This window comes from Leucopleurus acutus (assembly GCF_964270905.1).
Source record: "Leucopleurus acutus genome assembly, chromosome: 3".
Lineage (NCBI taxonomy): Eukaryota > Metazoa > Chordata > Mammalia > Artiodactyla > Delphinidae > Leucopleurus > Leucopleurus acutus.
This window is the reverse complement of record NC_139145.1, coordinates 66,516,371-66,544,184: the sequence shown is the minus strand read 5'-3', so window position 1 is coordinate 66,544,184 and position 27,814 is coordinate 66,516,371. Positions and strand designations below refer to the sequence as shown.

At 48.5% G+C, this 27,814-nt stretch overlaps 1 protein-coding gene across 3 annotated transcripts; it reads left to right on the top strand.

Moving 5' to 3' along the window:
* Nucleotides 1-207: 207 nt before the first annotated feature.
* Nucleotides 208-25,659, top strand: SLC22A5 (solute carrier family 22 member 5; the record flags this gene model as incomplete). Of its 3 annotated transcripts, none has more annotated exons than XM_082837196.1 (10): nucleotides 208-600; nucleotides 7,690-7,793; nucleotides 14,528-14,682; nucleotides 15,653-15,824; nucleotides 17,019-17,145; nucleotides 18,882-18,982; nucleotides 20,593-20,807; nucleotides 22,352-22,534; nucleotides 23,766-23,901; nucleotides 24,256-25,659. In XM_082837196.1, 10 exons carry the CDS (start codon nucleotides 208-210, stop codon nucleotides 24,341-24,343), a joined length of 1,674 nt encoding a protein of 557 aa, XP_082693322.1. In that variant the 3' UTR covers nucleotides 24,344-25,659. The 3 variants fall into 3 exon arrangements, with proteins under 3 accessions (XP_082693322.1, XP_082693324.1, XP_082693323.1); XM_082837198.1 differs by having other exon boundaries at nucleotides 208-669; XM_082837197.1 differs by lacking the exon at nucleotides 23,766-23,901 and having other exon boundaries at nucleotides 24,256-24,359.
* Between the last annotated feature and the right edge of the window lie 2,155 nt (nucleotides 25,660-27,814).

Here is a 27,814-nt window from a genome sequence, read left to right as displayed (position 1 = left end):
CGGTCGCTTCGGCGGGGCTGCAGCGGCGGCGCCAGAAGCTTACGCTCTCGTTCAATCGGCGGGCCGTTCCCTGGTCCGCCTCTCGCTCGGTCGCGCAGTGGGGGCCCACAGCGCACGCGCACGCGCACGCCGCGCCCCGCCCCGCCCCCGCGCGCCTCCGCGTCCTCCGACCCCCGGCCGCGCGCGGCGCGGGCAACTGAGGGCGGAATGCGGGACTACGACGAGGTGACCGCCTTCCTGGGCGAGTGGGGCCCTTTCCAGCGCCTCGTCTTCTTCTTGCTCAGCGCCAGCATCATCCCCAACGGCTTCAACGGCCTGTCGTCCGTGTTCCTGTCGGCGACCCCGGAGCACCACTGTCGGGTGCCGGACACAGCGAACCTGAGCAGCGTGTGGCGCAACCACAGCCTCCCGCTGCAGCTGCAGGACGGCCGCGAGGTGCCTCACAGGTGCCGCCGCTACCGGCTCGCGACGATCGTCAACTTCTCGGCGCTCGGGCTGGAGCCGGGGCGCGACGTGGACCTGGAGCAGCTGGAGCAAGAGGGCTGCCTGGATGGCTGGGAGTTCAACCGGGACATCTACCTGTCCACAATCGTGACCGAGGTGGGTACCAAATCCGCGTCCGGGGCCTGGGACCGGGGAGTAGGCAGGACCTTAACAGTCTTAAAGGTCGTGCACTCCACCCGCCAAGGTGAGCGCTGGATGCTGTCACTCCCTCTCCGCGACTCACTACACACTGGCGATGGTCATCGTCCAGCCAGGTGGCTCCGGAGAACTTTTCGTGGTGACTTCCAGAGAGATCATGGACATCGCAGCACGGGTGTCAGGCTGGCCGCCCATCCTGTTAGCTATCTTAGAGAGGAAGCCAAGAAGGCCCTGGCGACTCCTTGTAGATACTCTAAGATTCTGAGTAGTCAGAGACTTTAGATGGGGGTGGGAGTGCTGAGGACTAGAGCTAGAGCTTGGGCCAAGGAGCTGTCACCATTTTTCCTCCAGCCTTTTGGCATCTATTCAGAGATAGGGGAAATGCCCCTCTACTTTCTCAAACTTTTTAAGTTAAAGGAAGCATGGCTATAAAACTGTCTCTTGCTCCTTTTCCCAGTTACTCCTTCCCCACCCACCTTCACCCCTAAATGACTGTCTGGTCATTCCCCGTAAAGAATTGCTTACCTTTTGCTCAGGGTTAGTTACTAGCCTTTAAGGATTCATGCATCTGAAGATCCATTCAGGGTGACTTGTTGACCTGGAATGTTTTAGGGTATTCTAAGGAAATGTCATTAGCCAGATTTAGTTAAAGCATACAACCTTAGTTCATAGGAAGCAGGGGGAAAACCTTTCTCATGCCCCAGCCCCTTGGATTTTCCTTTTGGGTGGCCTTGTCTGTCCCCTGGTGACCTTGCAATCATTAAAGCTGGATGTATGATGTGATGTTTATTGATGCATGTGGATGTGCTTTGCATCATACTCCGACACTGGCACTCTAACTCCCTGTAGTCTCAGCAGAACTGAGCAAGCAGGACACTGAAAAGAGCACTCCTTTATAGGCTCCAGGGTGCCCGGGTTCACTGAGTGTCAGGATCAGGGGTTCAAGGATTAGGGAAGGCTTCTTGGAGGAGGAGGCTTCTCAGTGAGTCTGGGGTATAGAGCTCAGCAGATGCAAAGTCTGGAACAGCAAGAAACAACCTGGCAGGAGGGCAGAGTTCACAGAGAAGAGGCTGAAGGGCAGGGTGCACAGGTCCTGGTATGGCAGCAAACCCCACTTGAGCCTGAAAGGGGCTTACAAGGGTTCTGGAGACCCTGTGTGTGTTGCTTCTGGGGGTTGTCACCCTTCAGGGGAGTCTTGAGTGCTGCCCCAACAGACGTGTGTGTGTGTGTGTGTGTGTGTGTGTGTGTGTGTGTGTGTGTGTGTTGTTTTTTGTATGTTTGGACATTTGATGTCCCCAGCATCTGTGCCTCCTTACTCCACATGTATGTAGTAGGAGTAAGAGAAGAGCCCCACTGGGATCTCTGAGCAAGTGACATCATTCCAGTGTCCTGAGGCATTGTTACTTGAGAAAAGAGGTACTGATTGGAGGTAGCTGACTGTGACTTGTGGCTGACAAGTGCATGGAGTATGAAAACTTCCAGTCATCACAAATCCTTGGTCCTAGCCTCGCAAGTGAGTCTGTCACCCTTCTGGAAGCCAGTCTGTCACCCTTCTGGAGGCCAAGCATTGTGAAAGTAGAGGCTGTTCCTCAGACTGCAGGGAGAGAACACAGAGGGGAAGCCACAGTCCATGACTCAGAAGTCCCTGCAAATTCTGCTTCTGGCTGCCTGTGGAAGAAAAGGCAGTGAAGTCAGAAGTAGCTCATGGCATTTCTTAGGATTTTTCCCTAACCCCTGTGGTCCCCAACTTACTCTAGTCATTTGCTCTTTCTTTGCTGCCCCCATCATGCCTTTGGCTGAGAGTGGTGATGGCACTGATGAGCTCCCAAAGGCCAACTGTTCCAGAAGGGTCCTTGAGCTATGTTGCTGCCAATGTCAGCCTTTCCTCTTACATATTTAGCCTATTTCTTTAGCTGTCTTCACAGTTTTGTAAGAGCTATGTGCCCTTTCACCTACTTTCAGGTTGTCAGTCTTTGCAGGGAGGCAAGATTAATATATTACTTAGCCCTTTGTTAGAGGATGCTGGAACGCCAGACTTTAAGTTCAAGGCCGCTTGTTCTCTTCTGGTGAACAGTCACTGTTGGAAGCTGTTGCATTAACATTCTGAGAGCTCCTTTTTTCGAAGGCCCATTTTCTTTCAACCTGGACCTGGCCTGCTGACCGTTGCAGCTAGTCCTGTGCCTGCTAAATGTCTGCAAGACTGCCCTTTGCCCCAAATCATAGAAGTGTTTGTAAGTACACTGGTATTGAATTCCTATTCATGTTTTTTTTTTTTTTGGCGGTATGCGGGCCTCCCACTGCTGCGGCCTCTCCCGCTGCGGAGCACAGGCTCCGGTTGCGCAGGCCCAGCGGCCATGGCTCACGGGCTCAGTCGCTCCGCGGCACGCGGGATCCTCCCGGACCGGGGCACGAACCCGCGCCCCCCGCATCGGCAGGCAGACTCCCAACCACTGTGCCACCAGGGAAGCCCCCATTCATGTTTTTCAGCAGAAAATGAAAACCTCAGGTCTCCTGTTTGATTTTTTTTCTTTGTTGAGGTTAATGTGTGCACATGTAGTACTAAACTTTGTGGTAGACTTAACATCTCTGTATCTCCTGCAAGTCCTAACATTGATGCTGGATACAGATTGGGTACTCAGGAAAATTTTTATTGAATGGATTAATGAATAATTTTGAAATCTCTAAAGTGTGAGAACTGAAGAAGAAAAGGACAAGTTTAACTTATAGAAGGGAAACTTAGTGGTGGTTAAAAGGCACTGACTGGAATATTTTAAAGTAAATGTAATCCCCCACTCCACAAACTGGGGCTTGCCCCTGCGTGGATCTGCAACAAGGCATTGGGACTGGCAGAAAGAAGGGGACACTATTTATGAGGTGAGAAAGGTGGTTCTCCCATGTTTCAGGAATAGTTTGGTGGTCCATGTGCTTCTAGGCTAGCCCCTTCTCTAGCCCTTCAGTCACCCCTGGAGTGCTGGGGAATCAGCCACCCCACTGTGCAGTGCTGCTCCAATACCTGAGTGTTTCTTGGCCCAGGACTGCCTCCTTCTCGGGGAACCTGGGTGATTTCTCAGGCTACCTGGGTCTGAGACACCTGCTTTTTGGTGTCTCCATAGCACAGCCTGTGGCCGGAAAGGTTCTTTTAGAAACTTCTAACTCTTCTGGCACCCATGACGTGGGGTCTCTTCAGCCAAAACCCAGCAGTCCTCTGCGTCCCCTTGCTCCTTGCCAGCCTCTGCTTCCCAGAAGCCCCCTGCCCTGACCCTTCGCAACACTTTTACTCCCTGTTGTCCTAGAGAACCTCTTTTTCTGGACCAGCTTTTCCATCAGCCTTATGCGCGTGTAGTCTTGGAAAATAGGAGAGACCCCACTGTTATCTCCACGTCCACCTGAAGAAAAAGCCACATCAACCTGGGAGGCAGGCCCCGGGCTGACTCTGGGGTGGGGAGACCAAAAGGACCTGGAGACTGTGCCTCACTGGTATGCCTTTGCTGACTTCCCTCACTCTAGGAAAGCGCAGACCCTTTTCCCTGCCTTTGCAGCTCATGGCAAGCCACTTACTGGGTCCCTGAAGGGCCCTGTGTGTGTGCAGTCACAACAGACCCATCTGGCCATGAGTGGGCAGATTGATTGTCTCTCTAGCTAGCTGAGAACCGACATCCTGGGTCAAAGTTCTGACAGTTGTCACAGAGAAGGTGTGAGGGAGAAAGGAAAATAATCTGTTCTAGAGAATGAAGCTCAGGGTTCATCTGGGCTTTGGGCAGCCAAGCCCAAGGACTAAACCCAAGGGATAATATGGTTCGGAAGGTTGACTGTCCTTTTATCCATCTATTCACTCACTCACATAGGTACCAAACAGCTACCGAGCCTCTCCTCTGCAGGGCACTGCCAGGCTTTGTAGAGGATATGGTAGCAAATTCTTTTTCTTCTTCTTCTCCTTGCCCTGACAGCCTTGGGGCAAGGATTCACTGTTAATTGCAGCAGGAGGCAGAATGAAATGTGTGTAGAATACATGGCATTCAGTAACAGGTAGTGCTTACCAGTGTGTTTGACCGTTGATGCGGTCAGCCTAGGTACATCTCTGGGAAGAGCTTCTGCCCTGTGGGCACAGGCCCTACCTCTTTTTTCTTCCAGCCAACTCACAGGTAAGGACATTTAGTCCCAGGGAACTATATCACCTCTCTACTTCCCATAACTGAGAAGTAGCACCAATTACATACTGCGTACAAGAGACACAATTTCTCTTTCTTCTTAAAAATTTTAACAGCTTTATTGAGGTATAAATGACATAAAACAAACTGTACATAACTAAAGTATATAGTTGGAAAAGCTCTGAGATATAGATACAGATATAGATATAGATATACACACGTACACATATATATCCATGAAGACACCACCACTAGAAAGGCACATTTCTGACCAGGAAGGGTGGCAAGTCTAGGCTCCTTGCAAGGGTTACTCCCAGATGTTTTCAGTTTGCGCCTGCTTTCATAGCTAACCCAGCTGAGGGGTAAGGATACTAGACTCATGACCTAAATCTTAAACCTACACATTTAGTTCTAAGGTTGATCCCTGTTATCATCAGCCAGTATAGCCCATCCTTCGTACCAAGTGGCAGCATCAGTGAGCTGGTCTGTAGCTGCTTTAGTCACAGCTGCCAAGCCAGGAGCTCAGTATAGAAATACTACATTCCTCTATAAACACAACAAGCCCGGGGTACATAGCCTGGACTCTATGGGCTCCTCATCACCCCCTGCTCCACCTGCCGCCCGCTTAAGGAGGAGTCAGGCCAAGTCCAAGAGCCCACTGCACTCCATCTGGTGGTTGACAGGTAAGTGGATGGGTTGGCTGGGTGGGACCTAGCCCGTGCCTGCCCTTCTGTTCATTTTTTGAGACCTGTTATCTTTCCTGACCCTACTCACAGGCCCCTTGTGGCCAGGAGGAAAGAAGTGTTAACCCATGCTTGCTTTTGGAGGGCCCAAAGCCAGGCTGTGAGAATTGTTGAGAAATGTCAGTAGTGGATAGAGAGCCCAGTTGGACCAAGTGGTGGTGGTGAGGCTACAGGAGCCGGAGAGATGCTCTGGGGACCTATTCCAAGATGAGCACTACAGTCACCTTGTCTCCTGCAGAGCATAGTCTGACCTGGTTCCAGGTGGCACCTGGCCTTGCCAGTCCAGAAGTCCCTAGAAGCCTATATTGGGAGACCTGACGTGGGGAGGGGGTGGGGTTCCACCCCAGAACTCACTGCAGAAGCCCGTGTGGGTTTCTAGTCTAGCACAGCCATATCAGTCCCCGACCCTCATGAGAGACCTATTGAGAAGCAGCTACTGACTCTATTCATTTTTTTTATTTCTGTCGCTACAAAAGTAGCGCATGCTAGGTGGGAATAGATCACATCATATTCAAGAGCAGCAATAGGCATAGTCTGGTCCTGAAGCTCTGCCTAACACCCCCAGAGGCTAGCACCCCATCACCAAGTCCCTCAGCTCTGACTCCCCTGCTACTCCCATCCTGACTTCGGCAGCCCTGTCTGGATGGGGGCTGCCCTAGGAGCACTCACCCTCCTAGAAGGGAGATGGTATCTGGGTGCTGGCACGGCTGAGGCTGCAGAGGTGGGAAGGCTGCCATAGCCTGAGTGATTGGGCCTTGGTGCTCCTTGCTTGTCTTCTGCTAGTCTGGCCTTCTTCTAGATTTAGGAGTCGGTAACCCCCAACTCTTCCTGGAGTGGGGATCACCACCCCATTCTCAGTCCATCCAGCGTGCATGCTTGTTCCAGAGTGGAGAGCCAGGTATGTGGCTCTTATCATCAGCTGCAGGGGTTCTTTGTGTCCACCCTAAGGGCTGCCCTCTGACCCCCTCTGAGGTGCCTGGAGGCACTGTGCACACACTGCCCAGCAGGGCCGAAAAGCAGACTTGCTTTTCCCTCTGACCCTGGCCTGGAAGAGATGCTTTATTCTTGGAAGCCGCACACTTCCTGGGAGCCAGCAGGCCCCATGGAGGGCAGGCCTGCAGCCTGGTGCCAGGCAAGCCAGGGTCTAAATTCCCTAGAAGGCGGCCTTCTTGGTTACTACTGAGCACCACCTCTCTGTTGTGGGAAACATTTTTCTGGGGACCACCAAGCTTCCTATTTTGGTTTTTCTTCCTTCTTTTGGCCCTTGTTAGGCTGGAGCAACCTAATGTCTGAGTGTTCAGGTGCTTCCCCATGCCCATAGACCTCTTTCCGTGCTAACTAGAGATGGAACTCTACACTGGGTACTGGGAACCTCAAGAACTGTAGCCTGTTCCCCCCCCACCCCCATCACTGTTTCACAAATGGGGAAATTGAGGCACAATGAGGGGAAAAATCTTGTCTGAGGTTGGGTAACTAGTTGACAGTAGAGTAGAAGCTAAAACCCAGCTTCTTGGCTGCCAGCTCAGAGCTCTTGGCTGTAATTGGGCCTAGTGTTGGCACAGCATCAGGGATCCCAGCTGTAAATGTCAGCAGAAGGACCCAGGGGTCACTGGCCCAGAGTTGAAGCCTGAGCAGAGCTGAAGGAACAGATCCAGATGGTGCATACCAGGCCCTCTGGCCTCAGTCCCTCACTGGAAGCCTTGACCCTTAGAGCTGCAGAGCCCTGCTCCAGAACCACTCCTATGCCACCCCTGCCAATGACCTGAACCCCACTGAAAGGGTGCCCTGCCCCACCCACAGCCCCAGCCTCAGCCCAGGTCCTTAGAAGCGACCGTGAAAGGCCTCGCCTCCTCCTGGGTTGGCACATGGGCAGAGTACTTGCTCCCAGCCTGTCTCCCTGTCTCAAATTGGTAGCAAAACAATGAGGCTAAGAGCTGTGAAAAACAGGATGGTCAGTCTCCCTGTGAGGGGAAACCTGCTCTTTGCCTTGCTGCCCGATGAGCCATCGCCTGCCTCAGTGAGCTCACACACCCTTACAGTAATGGAAACAGAGCATGCAGGGATGCAGGATGTTCTGATTCCATTTTCCAAGAAGCCTTACATTTAAAACATTTTTAAAAAGAAGTGAGTGATACATCCCTTTGCTCCTCTTTCAGTGGAACCTGGTGTGTGAGGACGACTGGAAGGCCCCGCTCACGGTCTCCTTGTTTTTCGGGGGTGTGCTGGTGGGCTCCTTCATTTCGGGGCAGCTCTCAGACAGGTAAGGTGGGTGTCTACTCCTGCAGCTGCAGGGCACCTCAGCACAGAGCAAGGTAGTGTTCTCTCAGCCCAGGGCTGTGTGTTTTAAAAAGGTGAAGGCACATCTATAGTATAGACTCCAGACCAAGTAAAGAGAGCCAGCAACCTCCTCTCACTAATGCTTGCTGAGTGAAACAACCTCAGCCGAGTGTACACATGATCCAGTTGACCAGGAAATATGCCACAACTTACTTCTGCACTGCCTGCTCGCCTTCCCTAGGTGAGCGTAACTCTTTGGCATCTTCAAGCTTAGGAGAGGGAGACACCACACACACGCATGTCAGCTGTGTTGTAGATCTTAGGGCATTCCATAGGTGGCTGCCTCTGTGTTCCCCAAACCATTGCTCTTTCCTCAAGGTGAGAGGTCTCACTAGCCAACGGCAGTGTGATGGGCAGAACTCTTATGTCCACAGGGCTGATTCCCTTTATCTAACAGGCTTGTGGTTATGGCATTTCTCAGCAATCAGGAAGTGTGCTGTTTTGACCCATAAGCAGGTTATTTGTGTAATTCCAAGGCTCTTACCTCAAAGTCCATGGCTTAGGGAGTTCATCTCCTCTGGAAATCCCATACAGAATTTTAGAAATTGTATGTGAGCATTTTTCTGGGGAAGACAGTTCCATAGTTTCCATGGTGTTCTCAGAGAGGTTTATTATGTTGTGTCTTGTTACCCCAGAGCTTCAGGGTCTGTGAGCGAAGCCCATGGCAAGAAGAGCAGCCTTCAGCAAGGTCCTTGGCCACACTGGGTCACCCAGTGGAGAGGAGTCCCAGCATCGTCCCAGCAGGGGGAGTCTCTAATAGAGAAGTTCAGGGTGAGAATGTCATCCTGCCTTAAGACTACAGCCATTTTATCCTGCAGCAGACATGCAAAGTGATGTTTTGGCATGTTTGCATCTATGGACTAATGTCGTTACTTGAGAAGTCTTTCCTCATAAGAAATATGTGCATTTCTCACTAGATTTGTCTTTTCCAGAGTGTCATCTACGGATTTTTAAAAGGGACAAATTCCTACAGTCACCAATGAGCATTAAAGAGTTAAGTAGGCTGTGACCACTGACTGATGATTCTAGATGAGCCTGAGACACTTACCCCTTTAGGGGAAAGGCCTTTGCTTCCCCAGACCCTTAACTTAGCAGCAAGCATCAGCTGATTACTTATATTTATTTAATAAACACAGAGCATCTAATATGTGCCATTCACTCTTATGAGCACTGTATACCAAGTGAAAAGAAACAACAAATAATTTAATCTTCATAACCCTATGATGTGGGAAGCATTATTATTTTCAGTTTATAGATGGGAAAAATGAAGCCCAGAGGAATTAAATGACTTGCCCAGAGTCACACAGCTGGCAAGTGGCAGAGCTAGGATTCGGGCCCAGAGTCCTGATCCTCTGTTTTGTGTGGACTACTGTTCCAGGTGCCTGCTCTTCTAGAACTTGCTTTCTAGCAAGGCAGAATGTATTAAAGAATTGAGGGAAGTACTGTTATCCTTTGTGGTGGTAAGTGATACCGCGGAGAAGTACAGGGTGCTCAGAGAGGGTCTGACAGAGGAGACCTGAGACGGTGAAGCATTGAAGCATGTGCTGGGGGTTGAAAGATGAGTAGAAATTAGCTAGCTAAAGGGGTGAAGAGAGGAAAGAGTGTTCTGGGCAAGAGAGCCAAGAGTACTTAAGCCTAGACTCAAGCGAAGGCATAGCACACTTTAGGAACTGGAAGAAAGTGTTAGTGGGGGGTGGGGGGTGGGGGTGCGGAGAGTGGTATAGAGACAAAGCAGCGAGGCAGGCTGAGGCCCAAGCAGAAGAGCAGGCCGGGCTTAGCGGATGACAGGAGTCTGGGCTTTCGTCACAGAGCAGTGGGCAGCTTTTAAGAGTGTGACATCATCAGATTTGCATTTTTACAAAGTTGTTCGATAGCGTTGTGGAGAAAGGATTGAAAGGAAACAAGGAGGATTGTGGAAAGACCAATTAAGAGGTTATCACAGTCCTTTATGCAGGAAATGAAGGTGGCTTGGACTAGGCTGAGGGCGGTAGACATGGGGAGGAGTGGTAGGAGGTAAAACCACAGGACTTGGCTGTGAGTTGGACATGGGAAGTGAGGGGAGGGAGACTTCTGGCCTGCACAGCCACGTCAATGACGATACCCTTCTCTAAGACAAAGCACTCTGGAAGGGGACCATGTTTGTAGGAGAAGATGTTGAGTTCAATTTGAACATGCTAAATTTGGGGTAACTATGAGACTTAGGGGTCTCATAGGAGGAATGGAGTATGGAGTTGGATGTATGGATAGGGTGCTCCGTGAGAGGTTTGGGCTGGAGAAACACGTTCGGGAATTGTCAGTTGATAGAACCCTCATCAAAGCCCCGTAAGTGGATGAGATTGCCTGGGAACAGTGTAGAGTGAGAGGAGGGCGTGCCCTGGACGGAGCTTAGAGGCCCTCCCAGAGGGGTAGTGGGAATCCCCCTCTCACAGGGTTGGGTGGCAGCTGAGACTCAGAGGAATTACCTTCATGTGAAAGACTTGGAGGAGGTACCCCAGTTACAGAGTTGAAGCTCAGTGCATTTTTCTGGTCAGCTGTGTCATGGGATAGGGAGATCTTTGTGGGCTGGCCTCAGAGCCGTGTAATACCACGATTACCTGAGGAAAGTGTTTAAGTTCCCAAAGATCTGCTCCTGAGGAAACAGTAGAAACAAAGTTGGTGTGTATGTTGAGGACCACCTAGTCTTCAGAAGGGCTAGTACAGGGTTTCTCAAACCTTTAAACATTTTTTTGCCAGCAGACTTCATCTTTTAAATAGAATCGTTTAAATTCAGTCAATGAAATAGCTAAAAATGTGGCTCTTCTGGCTGCAGCACCTACCTTCAGCTCCCTACACCACCCCTCAAGCTTGTCTGCACCCCCTTGGAAGGCCCAGGGCTCTGTGGGATGGACAGTTTACTCCTAAGTGAGCCAATTCAAAAACCGAAGCCAGGGCTTCCCTGGTGGCGCAGTGGTTGAGAGTCCGCCTGCCGATGCGGGGGACGCGGGTTCGTGCCCCGGTCCAGGAGGATCCCATGTGCCGTGGAGCGGCTGGGCCTGTGAGCCATGGCCGCTGGGCTTGTGCGTCCAGAGCCTGTGCTCCACAATGGGAGAGGCCATAACAGTGAGAGGCCCACATACCGCAAAAAAAAAAAAAAAAAAAAAACCTAAGCCAAACAGATTACCTAATGGCAGTGGATTCATGCCCTCCAGAGTTGTCTAGAATATCAGGTTTTTATATAGGACTCCTTGTTGGAATATGAATAAGCCAAAAAGTCAAAAGCAATTAAAATAATCCTGGGCTGTCAAAGCATTTTATCTGACGTCATTGAGTTACCTCTATGTGCAGAAATAGAAGGGAGGCACAACTCTGGGAAGAAGTAGCTGATATTTCCTATTTTTGTAGGCATGTGTGTGTTTGACCTTTTGTTGACAGACTTTAAAAGTGAGCATTTCTTACAAATTAAAACTACAACGAGGTACCACCTCACACCGGTCAGAATGGCCATCTTAAAAAGTCTACAAATAACAAGTGCTGGAGAGGGTGTGGAGAAAAGGGAACCCTCCTACACTGTTGGTGGGAATGTAAGTTGGTGCAACCACTATGGAAAACAGTATGGAGGTTCCTGAGAAAACTAAAAATAGAGTTACCATATGATCCAGCAATCCCACTCCTGGGCATATACTCGGACAAAACTATAATTCAAAAAGATACGTGTCCCCCTATGTTCATAGCAGCACTATTCACAGTAGCCAAGACATGGAAACAGCCTAAATATCCATCGACAGAAGAATGGGTAAAGACGATGCGGCACATATATACAATGGAATACTACTCGGCCATGAAAAAGAACAAAATAATGCCATTTGCAGCAACATGCATACAACTAGAGATTATCATGCAAAGTGAATTAAGTAGAAAGAGAAAGACAAAAACCGTATGATATCACTTAATGTGGAATCTAAAATATGGCACAAATGAACCTGTCTAAGAAAGACTCACAGACAAAGAGAACAGACTTGTGGTTGCCAAGGGCGAGGAGGAGAGGGAGAGAGATAGACTGGGAGTTTAGGGTTAGTAGATGCAAACTATTCCATTTAGAATGGATAAACAAGGTCCTACTATATAGGACCTACTATATACCTCCTGGGATAAACCATAATGGAAAAGAATATAAAAAAAGAATGTCTATGTGTATATAACCGACTCACTTTGCTATACAGCAGAAATTAGCACAACATTGTAAATCAACTCTACTTCAATTTAAAAAAACAGAAAAAAATGTTAGTGGCTATCAGAGAATGCAGCTGATTTTTATTTTCTTCTCTGTGCTTTTCTATATTTTACAAATGTACAATTTATGCATAAATATCAAAGAATAAAAATAGACAAATATTTCTTTAAAAAAACGTGAGTGTTTTCTGGCCCCAACCCTGGATTGCCAAGGACTATAGCAATGTAAGGGCTTCCTGAGTCTTCCTCTTCCCTACTATCCAGAGAGCCCTTGGGAAGGGAAAGCAGGGTAGGAAGGGCCCTCACCTTGGTTGGTGTGCAGGGCACTGTTGTTACAGGACAATGCAGGGGAGCCTCCTTTTAGGTCAGGGTTGCTCAACCTCAGCACTGTTGACATTTTGAGCTAGAGACTGCTTTGTTGTGGAGGACTATCCTGGGCATTTTCGGATGTTTAGAACATCTCTGGCCTCTATCTGCTAGACGCCAATATCATCAAAAACAACAAAACCCTGTTGTGATGGGAAGAAGCAGCAAACTCTTTACCGTGGCTGAAGGTCTTGTGCAGTCTGGCTCCTGCCACCCTCTACTGAACAGCTGCCCTTCGTGTTCACCATGCCCCTCTAGCCACAGTTGCACATGCTCTTCTCACAGTCACAGTGAAGAATTCCCCCCCGCCCCCCCCCCAGCCGCGTGCCGTGGCCTTCCTTGACCACGCAGGCGGCCTCCTCAGGGTCCCCAGTTTACATTACCCTGGTTCCTTGTTCCTATCAGAAATTGGTAAATAAAAGATGACACCATATGATTAATATTGGCCTCCCCCACTGTACTGTGAATATCGTTGAAAGCTTGGTCCCTCTCCCCTACTCCCCCTTGTCAACAACTTCTTTTCCTTTGGGTCTGGTCTCAGTGCCCCATAATCAGGGAGACCTTCCCTGAATGCCCACGTCCCCAGCCCCTACCTCCAGTCCAGGATAGGTTCCTCTGTTGTGTCCCTTGTGGGCCAGGATGCTGTTCCTTCAGTGCTCTTGTTCCAGTGTGTAATTGTACATTCAGCAGTGTTGTTGTTCGATTAAAATATGATTACTGTCTGTCTCACCAACTGTAGACTATAAGCTCCTTGAGGGCAAAATCAGTGTCTTTTTTAAATTCAAATACATCCGTAATGACTAGTATATAATAGATGTTCAAATAAATATTCATTGAATGAAAATAGGTGTCTGCTAGCCCTGGGCAGACTTAAGCTGAATCTGCTAGGTTGAATGAACTAGGTTGACTTGTTCCTCCTTGTTGTGTCACTGTCTTTAAAAGCAAACAAATCCCAAAAAACCAACATTTTTTAAAATTTGAAAATGAACACAGGTACAGAAACCACACAGAACAAATGAGGCTTCATGAATTATTCCAGGGAAATAACCATATAAATACCACCAAGTCAAGAAGTAGAACTTTGCTGGCCACCCAGAAGCCCCATCCATCTGTCCCATCCCAAAGACAACAGCTTCCCTCACCTATAAGTAAACACTAGCCTGACTTTTATAATAATCACTTCCCTGTGGGTTTTTTGTAGTTTTATCATCCAAATGTACATCCTTAAACACAAGTTTAGTCTTGCCCACTTAAAAATTTTTGTATGTCTTTTAGTCTACTTTAACCTATGGATTCTCCATCCTTTTCTTTGCCTGGGCTGTTCTACCTGTAGAATTTCCCCGTTTGAATTTTGCTAACTGTATGCTTATGGTACAATTGAGCATATTTCTCTTTTCCCTGCATTTCTTGCAAATTGCAGCTGGATCTAGAGACTTCATCAGATTCAGATTCAGCCCCTTTGTAAAGACTATAGGAGTCATGCGATGTTCAAGTGTCTCCCTTTATGATGTTAGCAGTCATTGAAACACAACGCCCGTATCTCTTCATTCATCGGAGGTTGTAAAATGATGATGTTCTAGTTTTATCACTTTGGTTTCATTTAATAGTTGGAATGCTTTTATGAAATGATACTCTCCCTCATCTGTTATTGGTAACTGTTCGCCATAGTTTACATAGAAAAGTCAGGACAAATGTTTTCCCCTTTATTTACCAGTTTTCATTTATAATGAATTGTTTCTCCATCATCCTCCAAAGTAAACTAGCTCTTTTAAAAAAATAATAAATGATGAATGTATGAATTTAAGTATAATGAATGTGTGTCAATCCCTTGTAATCACTGTCTTAATTCTGGCACTGCCTTTTGGGCAACCCTGGTGCCCAGGCTGCACATTGGTCCTGGTGAGTGGGGAGGGGAGTAACAGCATAGGGACTGAGAGGCCAGGATTGCACCTGCACCAGCTGCCCTGGCAGCAGTGTCCGCGACCCCTCCCTGAAATGACTCTGGGGAAAGCCCCTCTTGGTGGGGCCCATTCCTGCTGCCTTCTCCCAGCTGGTTCTCTGTCACACTCCTTTCCTTCCCAGGTTTGGTCGGAAGAATGTGCTGTTTGTGACAATGGGCATGCAGACTGGCTTCAGCTTCCTGCAGATCTTCTCGAAGAACTTTGAGATGTTTGCCATGCTGTTTTTCCTTGTAGGCATGGGCCAGATCTCCAACTACGTGGCAGCATTTGTCCTGGGTATGGCCATCAATTTGGAGTCGAGTACTTGATCCTGTGTTTCACCATCATCCCACCACCCGCTTTCTGGAGACAGCTGTGATGCCCCTCCAAGGGAAGTGGTCTCTGGCAACACCGACCAGGGATTCTTGATGAATCCAATTAGTAGTCAGGGAAACTGAGTCTGCCAAGTGCCTAGCCTCGTGTCCCCAGCAGCCCAATAGCCTGACTGCTGATTTCCAGTTCTTTTCTGGCCCCCGAGGTGTGGCACCTTGGTCTCATTAGTACTCGATGGCCATTTAGCCGGAATTCACCTAAGATCTTAAAAATAGGACTTGCCTCTGCCCAGGGCTGGGGTAGCTAAGGAAACAGGGAGGCATGACATGAGGAGCAAGGGCCATGATTGGCAGGCTCACCAAGGAAGAAAACTACCTCTTCTGCAAAACACAGTGGCCAGTGAAATCGACTGGCAAGAATGAATTGATAGGAGTGGGCTTTAGTCACATGACCTTCAGGGTTTTAATTGAGTCCACACTGCAGGGCTTTGGCCTGCTCTCACTGAAAAGTTGCCAGTCTCACTGTTGAGAGGCACCTAACTCTAGCTTATTGGTCTTTGGGTTTCTTGGGTTGATTGTTAAAAGGATTATTTGTTTCTCTTCACAGTTGATAAAATATTTTTCCTTAAAGCGTAATAGTCAGCATGTGTGGCCTTAATAGTGACTTCCCCTTTAATGAATCTCCTTCCTCAGTGAGGCCTCACGTGGCATCTTTAGCAAAGGCTTCAGGAAGTAATGACAGTTTCATGAGAGAACTGTCGCCAAGGAGACACCCGCAACAGGTGGTCAGAATCCCATCCCTCCCTAGGGCTTGGAAGCTTCAGGATAATTCTGCCTGCTTTCTTATCTGTATGTTGAAAATTACACACAAGAAGATTAATAAGGAAATAACTGGAATTAAAATACTAACATGACTCCTCCCTTGTTTTGAACAGGAACAGAAATTCTTGGCAAGTCAGTTCGTATTATATTCTCTACGTTAGGCGTGTGCATATTTTATGCATTTGGCTACATGCTGCTGCCGCTGTTTGCTCACTTCATCAGAGACTGGCGGATGCTTCTGCTGGCGCTGACGGTGCCGGGGGTGCTGTGCTTCCCACTGTGGTGGTGAGTGTGTGGCCCTGTGCCCGGTGGTGCCCACCAGCAGGATGTCTTCTATCTGGCCTTCACTAGGGGGCAGCAGCAACCCACAAATCCCCATTTGGGCTCACAGAGACAGAAAATTTAAAGTCTTTATAAGGTGTTTCAGAATGTTTTTCCATACTCAGAAAAGCCAAAAACAAAACAGCCCCAAGACATCAACAGACTTGTTCTCAGCCCTGTGCTGGGTTGATTGGAGTGCAAGGAGAGGAAAGAGCAGTAGCTGCGAGACGATAGAGTTTAGCATAAGCTCCAGGAAGCTATCAGACTGCAGGACAAGACAGCTTAGGCCCTGGCTCTGGTTGTATGTTGCCGCACCCTCGTGCCAGAGGCACCGGGAGAAGAGGGAGCACATTGTGCGAGTCCTCAGGGTAGCTGGATGGAGGAAACCAGGCTCCATCTGAGCCTCCAAGATAGAGGTTGGACAGGCAGAGAGGAGACCGTTCCATATGGAGAAAGAGAACACAGCCGAGGGGCTGAGGCGAGAATCGCCCCTTGCAGGTGGGGATGGTGAGATCACTGGTCCACCTGGATGTGAGAGCATTGCAGAGCATAGTAGGAGAAGATACAGAGCAGAGATGGTACAGCTGAGTCCTAGTTATGACCTAAGGGCAGGGGCTACCTCGTGAGGTAGAAAATAAGATCCATAAAGTCTCAAAACACCTAAGTGCCTTATGGAGAGTCAATTGGATGAATCAAGGTGGGGCAGGGGGAGGGGGGAGAGTGAGGAAAAACTAGAGGCTATAAGAGGCCAGTGCAAAAGCTGCTGTGGATGCCAGGCACAAGCAAGGGAGTTCGGCAGGGTAAGGGTCTGGGCCGGGCTCAGCCCATGACAGGAGCCAAGCTTCAGGAGCCCATTTTGCACCTGTCTACTTAGTGTCCAGCAGGTGGCACCACCACTCTTCAGAAATGGAGGCGGCCAGCCAGGGGAGGAATCCCATCATGGTGTGTCGGCCCCTCTAAATTTTGTGTACTCCAGTGAAATCAGAAGCTCGCACTTACTGGCTCTAGTATGGTGCACCTCTTAGCTTCTGGTTTGGAAACACCAAACATCCCTCAAACCTAGCTCTGGTTCTGAAACCCCCTTTCCCACCTCCACTTATGCTCCACCTGGTCTGTGGGAGGGGAAGGCCTCAGTGAGATTGCTCCTTGTACTTCCAGGTTCATCCCTGAGTCCCCCCGATGGCTCATCTCTCAAGGCCGATTTAAAGAGGCAGAGGTGATCATCCGCAGGGCTGCCAAAATCAATGGGATCATTGCGCCCTCAACCATCTTTGACTCAAGTGAGGTGAGCACCATGCCGGAGCTGGTGGGAGGGCCTCGGTGACCATGATTTCAGGGTAGGACCACACAGCCCTGAAGCCCTCCCTTCACACGGGAGCCCAGCTCTCCCCAGCCCAAGCCCCAGCTGCCCCCAAGGCAGGTCCTGTTAAAATTCAGAAGTTGAGAAGGTGCCCACTGCGTAAACTCCTTCACCTTTCCGTGGAGTTTAGGTTTTCATACTTTATATAATTATTTTCTAAGTGATCATACAGTCGAACCATTACTTTTAATAATAAAAACTCTTTATGAGTTAACAGGTCTTTCGTGGAATTGGCATTTTGGGAAATCACTGTTTCTTACACCTTAGGTTGTTTCTCATCTTAAAAAATAATACAAGTACCTAAAGTATGAAGCAAAAATAGATTTGGAGTTAGAAATGTCCTGTCTCCTTCCGCCCACCAGCGGGGAGTTGTTGATTATCGTCTTGGAGCCAGGTCCTTTTTGATATCCGCCCTCCCCCTACCCCACCCCTCTCTGCAAACCCTGTTCTCACGCGCCATGAGTAATTTCCTGGCTCTGCCTGATTCCTGGGTCTTGCTTCTCCTTCCTGTTCCCTCTCTTTCCACCTCCTCTGCAGCAAGCGGTTTTCCTCAGTCTCATGCCTCTGAGAAGAGGTTAGAAATTGTCATTGCTGGCTGATGGGGTTCTGGAGTGTGTCCCTGCTCTGACAGGAAGACAAGGTCCTGGCTGTGAGAACAGCCACCAGCAGTCAGTCATACCGCAGTGCGCAAAGGCATGCAGATGCAGGCTTGGGGCTTGGGAAAGAGAGACCGGTTATTATAGGCAGCAAAGAAGCTGCTGGCCACTGACAGCCCTGCCAGCCTCATGGTTAAGCGGTGGCCCAGCACCAAATCCCACTCAGCACATCCTAGGAAGGACTGTGGTGCACAAAAGCTCAGGGAGGGGTAGGTGGCAGGGAGGGCTTTTAAGTGAGGTGGCCTCTGTAGCTTTGCAGAGGTCAGTCTGGATGAAACCGTAAGTCCCACTGGCATCTTTGTGGAAATGAGGGTATTCCAGGGGATCCATTAAGTCAAAAGTTGGCCTCTCGTTGAACTGCTAACTCAGGAAAAACAAACTCCAAAACTGGGTTTGCTTAAGAAAGCAACACCAGTGTGTTTAGATGTGTGGTTTATTAATGTCCTTGGCTGTGCCAGATTTCATAGGAAGTTACTCAGAGTGAAGCTGAGGTCAATTTTCCTGTTTTTCTATCTGAAACTTTTTTCCTTGGAAGTAGACCAGTAACCACATGGTATGAGGACTGAAAACATTAATTCTTTTAAAATATAATATCAATAAACTACACAGCCAGTTTCTCTCTCTGACCCAGAGGGGCCGGGAGCCAGCCTTGGAAAGGAATGCGCAGAGGCCTCCCTGGAATGTGGCCATTGACGGGGCTGGAGGTTTTGCCGGGAGGGGGCAGTCAGCTTGGGCCTCCTCCTTGGCTGCATCGCACCAAGGGCTGGTCACTTACTTTTCCTCCTCATTCTTGTTCACTAATTTGTTATCCACAAGGCCCGGTGAAGCCTTCTGCAGCCCAAGACATAGTCACTATACATACCCTTCTTTTCAAGCAAGAAACATAAAACACTCCCCAACTCGGAGACGCAGAAAGCTAAGATGCCAGGGTTTCAAGTATGTTCTTGGGTCTCTGAGTCTCCAACCTTCTCTCCGTCCCGTACCCTTGTCATGTTGTTCCTGCAGCTACAAGACCTAAGCTCCAAGAAACAGCAGTCTCACAGCATTCTGGATCTGCTCCGAACCCAGAATATCCGGATGGTCACCATCATGTCCATAATTCTGTGGTGCGTAAGTGAGACATACCTAAGGCCTCCAGACAAAGCTTCTGGCAGTGTCTGTCAGGCCTCGCATTTGCAGACATCTCAGATCAGAATTGAAAGCCTGTGTCATCAGAAAGTGGCAGGGATGTGCCTTGCAATAAAAGAAGTGGGCATGTCCCAGTTCTTAATGGAATCTCAGAAGAGGAGAACGAAAACTGTTGTGGGGGCTTTGGGGGGAAGATATGGGATCTTTGGGGATCCCTCCGGGTCAGAAGGCAAATCGCTGTTCACATTGGGTCCCTAGTTTAGTTGTTCCTGTTGCCTGTGCATCAGACAGTGACTGAGGCCTTTAAGAAGTTCTAAGTGAAGACACCGTGTCCTTTCAGTTATAGAGGCTGCTAAGTATGTTCTGGAAATGTGGAAGCAGGACATCCTCCCTCTGGGATGTTTGGAGACTGTCCTGGAGGCAGAGCCATGGCCTACACGTCCTTGTCAGGTTCCTTCTAACGAGGCATTTCACCAAGTGTGTCAGGGAGGGATCTGTGATTTACCAGAGAAAAGGAACACATCCAAGTGCCTAGGTAGCATTTGCTTAGTGGCCAGACCCTTGGGATTACAAGTGACTACCTGAGCCTGCGGGGGAGGAAGGCAGACTTCATCTCAGAGTGCTTATTGCTGGAGTCAACAAGTCTTGGCAGCCAGCCACCCATTTCCAAGGAATGGCACGGGATCCCTTAGGGCAGTGCACCGCCCCTGAGTCGGCCTCAAACAAAACCAGCTTTCAGCCTGCACCACAGACCTGCCAGCCTGCGATGAGTCACCCTTCCATGGTTCACCCAGGCACCCCTCCTGCTCTGGATTTCCCAGGGACTCCTGTACATGCCCTTTTCCCTGATTGTACCAGCTGTGGTTTCAACCTGCAGATGAGTTAAAAACAGTCTGATTCATACTGGTCTGGTTTGCCAAAGAGTGTTGACCATCAATAGAGAGAATGCCTACTGGGGACAGGGTCTAGGCCAGGGGCAGCGGGGGGCATGCAGATGGCCCACTGGGAGCTCCCTCTCCTCCCCACGAGTCCGGTGGGGTTGGGGTCACCTGCTTCTGACCAGCCTCTTCCTGGCTGGTCGCCCCAGAGGGTCCGCCAGGGATCTTTCTCTAAATGTTTGACCTAATGATTGTTCCTTATTTTATCTCATCAGTCTTATCACACCCCACTTGCTATCTGCCTCCTTACTCATACCCTAGCTCCTTCTGCAGTTGTTGGATTTGGGAGGTTCAGAGAGTAGGGAAATAGGCTTTTGTGAGTGCTTTAGCTTAGGATTTTTAAAGCTGAAAGGCAGGTTCGAGTATTTTTGGTTTTTGATTTTTTTTTTCCAACAAAGTGAATCTATCTGAATTATATGTCTTTTTGCTGGAACGCTTTGTTTAGAAAGCTCTGAAAGTGCTCTGACCCAGAAGGTACCCTGGTCTCGGGGGAAGTTATCTTTCTTTCTAAGAAGTAAGACTCAGGGTTAAATCTGCTGCCCTCCTGGTAAGGATAGTTTTGAATTTCCTGCAATAATTATATTTTAAAAGTCCAGGTTGGGAGGCACGTGGATGCCACTTCTCCAGCTATTTTCTGCATTCTGTTTCAGGATGACCATATCAGTGGGCTATTTTGGGCTTTCCCTTGACACTCCTAACTTGCATGGGAATGTCTATTTGAACTGCTTCCTCTCGGCTGTGGTTGAAGTCCCAGCATATGTGTTGGCCTGGCTGCTCCTGCAGCACCTGCCCCGACGCTATTCCATGGCCACCGCCCTCTTCCTGGGTGGCAGCGTTCTTCTCTTCGTGCAGCTGGTGCCCCCAGGTAGGTACCATACATGTCTGCAGTCTGGGATATCCATTGAGTCACTCAGTCTCTACCATACTGTCTCAGCCAATTAATAAAGAGAATAAAATTATGCCATTACAGCTCGCCTGCATATCTGTGTTCTCAGCCCACAAGTCAAGAGAAAGTGTCTCCTGGGACCAGACAGTCATCATGGCCTGGGCTTTGGGGGAGAAGGGAGAGTGACCTTGTGGGGCTGACGGTTGATTGTACGCTACCCAAGTTAATGTGTGTGTGTGTGTGTGTTTATTTGCAGAGTGAGGGGGAGGAAAGAGGGCCATCCCCATGTCTTTTTAACCTGGCCCCATCTTAGTCATTTATTCATTCAGTAAGTAGCTGTGGAGTGTTTACTGTGGGGGAGGCACTGTGCTTGGGGCTGACGGTGCAGAAGTAAAGGAGTCGGGCAGAGCCCCAGGCCCTCCTGGCGCTCAGACTCCAGTTGAGAAGACAGACAACAAACAAGTAAATAAAATGCTTGTTATAGTACAGACTGTGTTACCTTTAATAATGACACTGAAGGACAATGGAGAGCTAGTTTATATAGAGTGGTCACAGACAGCGGCTCTAAAGAGGGGAAAGTCGAGCAGAAACAGATGAAACGATGGAGAAACCCATGAGAAAGTCTAGGAGCAGAACATTTCAGGCCGAAAAAGAGCAAAGGCCAAGACCCTGAGGAGGCAATGAGCCTGGCACACTTGGTAAGAGATGAGGAGAGGAAAAAGGGCAGGGCCAGGCCACGGCGTGGCTCTCACAGGCCAGTAGCAGGAGTTTATTTGTAAAACCATCTTGGTATCCCACAGAAGGGTAGGAGGCAGCCCTCTGAAAATTCATAAAACGGTTTATGGATCCTCATGTCCATCATGGTACCGAGAGTTGTCATGGGTTTGGGGACCTCTGGTAATCATTTGTGGGCCCCTGAGGCTGGCAACACTCTGCACAGGAAGAGCACCCACTGCAGCATGGCTGGGAGCCCAGGAATGTATGTAGAGGTTCACACCAGAGCTCAGGGAGACCCACAGGCCACTCACAGCATCTCCTCATTGGCACAGTGAGCAGGAGAGATCCAAGGATCATTCATGAGGGTCTGCTGGTCTGTGAAGTGTTGCATGGAGTGAAAGCATGAAGTGAGTTATAATTGAACTTCCCATTCATCCACAAATCCTTAGTTAATTCCACAGTGCCTGCAGCATGAGGTTCTGGGGTGCCAGCTGACCCCTCTGACACACATGTCTTTAATGACTTTTGGACTGGAGAGCAGGTTTCTCTGGGTTATTGAGGGGCTCGCTCACTCTGGTGGTCTTTAGGCTGAGGAGAAGAGCATGTCCTCACACAGCTGCAGGTCCCAGCCTCCTCTCGGTAATCAACTTGGAGGGACATAAGCCCCTTATCCCACAATAGGAAGTTATAGAAACTTTCCTCCCCCACCCTTCCCAGGGAGAAAGTATGTCTGTTTCAGGCAAAAAACTAGTAGCAGTGTGCCTTGGGTTGGTGCCTTCTCCTACTTTCTTCCCTTTGCTCTTCAGACTTGTATTATTTGGCTACCATCCTGGTGATGGTGGGTAAGTTTGGAGTCACTGCTGCCTTCTCCATGGTCTACGTGTACACAGCCGAGCTGTACCCCACAGTGGTCAGGAACATGGGCGTGGGAGTCAGCTCCACGGCATCCCGCCTGGGCAGCATCCTGTCTCCCTACTTCATTTACCTTGGTAAGTCCCGTGGGTCGAGCGCACACAGGAGGGATGGGGTGGAAGCACTGATTGGCTTTAATGCGACCTGGGGATGGCTTGTTAACAGGAAAGCAAGCACACTCAGCAAATGGGATCCATCCAATACTGGATCTATGCCTGGAGAAGGTTCCTGTCTGGGTGCACTGTGGTGGAAGCGCTCATGTGGAAAACCACCTATAGACAGCTAGAAATTGACGACAGTTGAGGGGTTTTGTATCTGTTTTAGCCTTCCCAGGCTTTCCATCAGAGAAGGTAATTCCCCTATCCTAAGAAATTGCAGTGCCGTTTAGGGAGCCAGTGTACTAATTGGGGAAATTTCTTCTTGGAATCATAGTTTATAAGGAACAGGAAGGGAAAGATGTCTATTCTAGAGGTCTGATGAACCGAGAATTTCTGTAACTTGAAGCACTTAACACAGCAGTTTTACACTGTGCAAAGATCTGCCTCGTACCATTTTATGTAATAGGGCCCCAGTTTTATCTTTCTCAGAGTTATTTCCTCATGGCAGCTGCTGTCCCCCTGCACATGCCTAGCTGGCACATCTCTGGGGACGGGTGGCACCCACCTTGGGAGTACTCAGAGTGCTTTGGGAACATGCTACATAGACCTGACAAGCAGAAACACCTTCTGATCTGGCCTGAAGACAAATCGAGTGGGTTGTGACACATCTGGAGAGGTGGAGGAGTTATTCCTATCCCTGGACACATACCTTGAGTTCCTTGGAAACCCAGCATTAGGAAATAGGGTGTTTTGTGGGTTTTTTTAATTAATTAATTTTTGGCTGCATTGGGTTTTTTTAAATTAATTTGTTGATTAACTTATTTATTTTTGGCTAGAAAATAGGAATAGAGGGACTTCCCTGGTGGTCCAGTGCTCCCAGTGCAGGGGGCACAGGTTCGATCCCTGGTCGGGGAACTAAGATCCTGCATGGCACACAGCACGGCCAATAAAAAGGAAATAGGAATAGAAATGGCCCAGGCCCATCCTCCCAGGCTGCACCCATCCCCTGCATCGAGGTGTTGCCGCTCGGTGCCAACTCTGGGTTCTGTGACCTGCCTAGGCGCAAGATTCCAATATGGCAGCTCAGACTGGGAGATGCTGAGGCTGAGAAGGCAGGTGATCCCTGTTAGAGTCCTGGGGACACAAAGGGAGGGAGAGAGACCATGTCAAACTGCACTCCCGGCTTGGGGCTCTGTCTGCTTTGCCACAGGTGCTTACGACCGCTTCCTGCCCTACATTCTCATGGGGAGTCTGACCATCCTGACAGCCATCCTCACCTTGTTCCTCCCAGAGAGCTTCGGCACCCCACTCCCAGACACCATTGACCAGATGCTAAGGGTCAAAGGGTAAGGGGGCCTCCTTCTTCACAAAGTTAATGCACTGGGTCTGGGCCTGGCAGAGAGTTCCCCACGAACTCAGAAACGCCATGGACTAGTTTAGCCATGATAGGATCAGACATGGCCGGGTACTTACAGCCTGTTCTCTCTGGCCAGACCCAGACCACTGGGTCACCATGAACATCTCGACAGCAGTAGCAACTCGGATAGTACAGAGACAAGAAGAAACCTTTCAGAATCTGCTGTATGATATTTTCCCCTTAGTGAGATAACCTCAGCTCTGGGGCATTTTTTGTTTGTTTTGAGACTGGTAGACATCTTTTTAAGATTTGTTTCTAACATTTGTTTGGCTTGTTCTTCTAGAATAAAATACAGGCAAACTCCAAGCCACACAAGGATGTTAAAAGATGGTGAAGAAGGCCCCACAGTCCTTAAAAACACAGGCTTCTAACACAACCTCCAGTGAGAAGGTAAAGAGGAAAGACCGTCTTGTCAGAAGTGGCTTGTGCAGACACTGAGTCCTTTAGTGGCAAAGGTCTTTGCTGTTCATTCTGCGGACGCTGTGTCTGCCTTGCTCACGGATGGATACCCAGACTCAGCTGCATATGGTCCTAGAGCACCACCTTCCCTCCAGGGACACCATGGCTACTGACGGACAACTTTGGGTAAATCCTAACTATTACAGTGATGGACTTGGCACTTCCTAAGAAGTTAACTACTCATTAGAACCAGTAGGATTTGGAAGAATATGAGAGGCAATTGCTAACTTTACATTTTAATTTCAGACTGCCTGAAAAGGCCCCTGATAGAACTGGGGGTCTAGTTCTCCACCTCCTCACCCTGCCAAAAAATCCTTTCCCTGTTTCCCACTAATGGTGCACTTTAGAGGAAAAGAAATAATTTCACAGGGAGTCTGATTTCTCATACTTTCTCAGTTACAAAGCATATTAAATGGGATTGTTGCTTCCCCAGGGCAGGAGAGCACAAGTCTGGGGAAACCTAGAGGTATTTCATATGGAGAGGACTCAGCAGATACAGAACAGAGACAAGTGCATTAACTTATGAGCTCTTGGACCACTCAGAGTGACTACTGGGTAGACTTGTTTACATCCGGTCAAAGCACTGGTCTTGTGCAGGCCCATAAGAGATTCATCACTGAATCTACTATTCTTGTTTTCCACTACTACGTGAATCAAGTCTCCTAGCTACTATGGTTTCTGATGTATGGTTTGAAGGAAGTATATCAATGAGAAAGGGAGACGAGCGAACTTGTCTCTTCTCCCAAAACTATAATATGGATTTTGATTGTGTTTTGCTTGTTGTTTGTTATTATGTCTTTTTTTCTCCTTAAGTTATTTGTACTTCAGAATAGACTTAGGAAAGGCTGATGCTTTAGCCTCCTGGTTTGTGTCTTTTGTTTGTTTCAACCCAGAATCACTCTGGCAATGGTCCACAGTTGCCACTTATGCAAGGCCTCACCAGCCTTAGCTACTAGCACTTTTCTGGGTGCCAAAAATGACATCATTGTGTGTGTTCCTTTCATGAAACTTAATCATGGAAAAAAATTACAAAGAAGAAAATTAAGTCGTGTTCACAGTCTTTCAGAGTTGCTCACTTCAGTGGTGTAACATTGGGAGATATTTTGTGTTCAGCCTAAAATTGTCTTCTCTTTTCTGATTATGCTACCACGGTACTTCTAAAGCATATGCTTCACCTGGTTAAAAACAAAAAAGTATTTTTGTGAAAGCTACTGAAGTGCCTTGGGAAATGAAGATGTTTTAATAAATTAAATGATTTTTTAAAATAATAACAACTGCCCACAACTTTTATTTCCACAGTTTGGTGAGCCATGCCACACCATCACATCACTTTTCTCTGTATCAGCTTGGGCTAATTCTGACAGTGGTTTATGATTAGTCTCTAAAGCTAAAATTTAATCCCCATGTACTAGAGACCTTCACTCTATTGACTATGGACTGAGGCAGCATTCTTGCACAAGTGTCTTAGCCTGGGTTCCTCAGAAAGCAGAGCCTGAGGCCAGTGCTTCTGCGCAGTTAGGTAATTTATTTGGGAATAAGATTCTAAGGAGCAGAAGTAAAGGATGGGGGGAGGAAACAGGGAAGGAGGGAGACCCAATACCAGGATGCTTTATCAGGATGGCCAGCACCAAGGGCACCGTTCCATCCAGCCAGGATTTCTCAGGAGCCTTATGAAATGTATCTCAAAACCGTCTGCACTGTGATGAAAGGGGAAAGCATTTACATATTGGTCTTCATTCCCCATTCGTCAAAGGCAGCCCCACAGGTGTCAGTTCCCACAGTTCCAGGTTGCACATGGATGAGTCCCAAACAGGTTCTGTCCCCTGGATAGAAAGCAAGAAGTAATGTACTGCAGGCCTGAGGTGAAGCACTGTCAGGCTGCACTTCAGTGAAGCTGGTCAGAGTGTGTGAACTGGTTGCTGCAACAGTGACTTGGAGTAAGCGGTGGGGCTGAGGGGACTGGGGATTGGACGTGGTGCACAAGATGTATATATAATGTGTCACAGGGAGATCTGAGCTAGAATGTGTACAGACATGGGTAAAAAGCTCCAGGGTTGGATAGATAACTCAAAAAACGTGTAGCATAACAAAACGAGCAGCATCAAACTCAGGTGGGGTGGGAAGGAAGCTTGGTTTCTGTAACAGCGTTAACTTCTCTATTCTCCTCACACCCGGTTCTGTGCAGGGTTCCTGATTAACTGACATCACAGGGCCTCCAGAATATAATTACGGTCCTTCCTGCTCTTTCTCCTGTTGCACAAATGAGCAGTTCTGAGTTTTCTCTCTTATTCTCAATGTCACTGATCAGTCATTTGTGACCTTCTGGGCGCAAAAATCATAACTACCTGAATGCTTCAATCTCTTCCAGTGGCAGGGCAATAGCCCAAGTCCCTGCTCCCGGGCTGAACCAAGTATCTGAAAAATCCAAGGCTTCTGTGCAGGCCTGCTGGACTCTTGTGTGACTTGTTTCCATCAGTCATGATTTTGGGAAACTGACCAGATTATCCTGCCCAGGGATCTCCTCTCAAGGAACCCAGAGAGATGTTTGGTGCGTGGTAAAGTGCTCAGTTAATGCCCATAAGAATTAGAAACCAGGATACCCACAGAAATGCAAAGGACAAAGCAAAGGCAGTGGAGGAACAATTCAGATTTTAAAAATAATAAAAAGTCTTCTACCACAGATCAAAGTGCAAACAGGAGTGTACCCCATAATCTTTTCCTATTCTTGGCAACTAGTTCCTGCCTCCCAGACCTCTCTGGAACACTATCCTGAATTCCAGAAGGGCTGGTGTTTGCCAAAGAGAATTAGTCTGCTTAACACCTAGAATAAGTGATGATGAATGCCTTGGGCAGAGGTCCATGTTCCCTGTCAGGTAGTAAATATCACAACAAATCTTTCCCCTAGGTGTTTGTCATTTAACTGATTTTCTTAAAAGGCTTTTTAAGGTAACAGAAAGAGGCTTGATGCAATTCAACATTAACAATACCTTATGTTGTGTGCCACTGCTATAAAAGCACTTTGGAAAAATACATCTATATTTTCATTTGATCCTCATAAAAGTCTTATGAGATTGAGAAAGGATGCCCAGGATGACAAATCAGAGGTTTCTCAGCAGAAATCATGTCTTCCTGGAGTCTCAGGCAGACCCACCCCAGAAGGTCTCACCTTGGGAAGAAGGGGCCTCATCTCAAGGACGGGTGGGCAAGAGGCTTCCAGAGACACTGGGACATCATCTCTCTGTTGGGCCAGCCGGAAGGCAACGGCCAGGCACCAGACTGACTCTTTTAACCCCAGAAGTCTCACATGAGAAACTCTTCTCATGGATGTGTAGGGGAGGTGTGGACATACACTCTATACATCAAGGAGAGCCTGCTAAATGCAT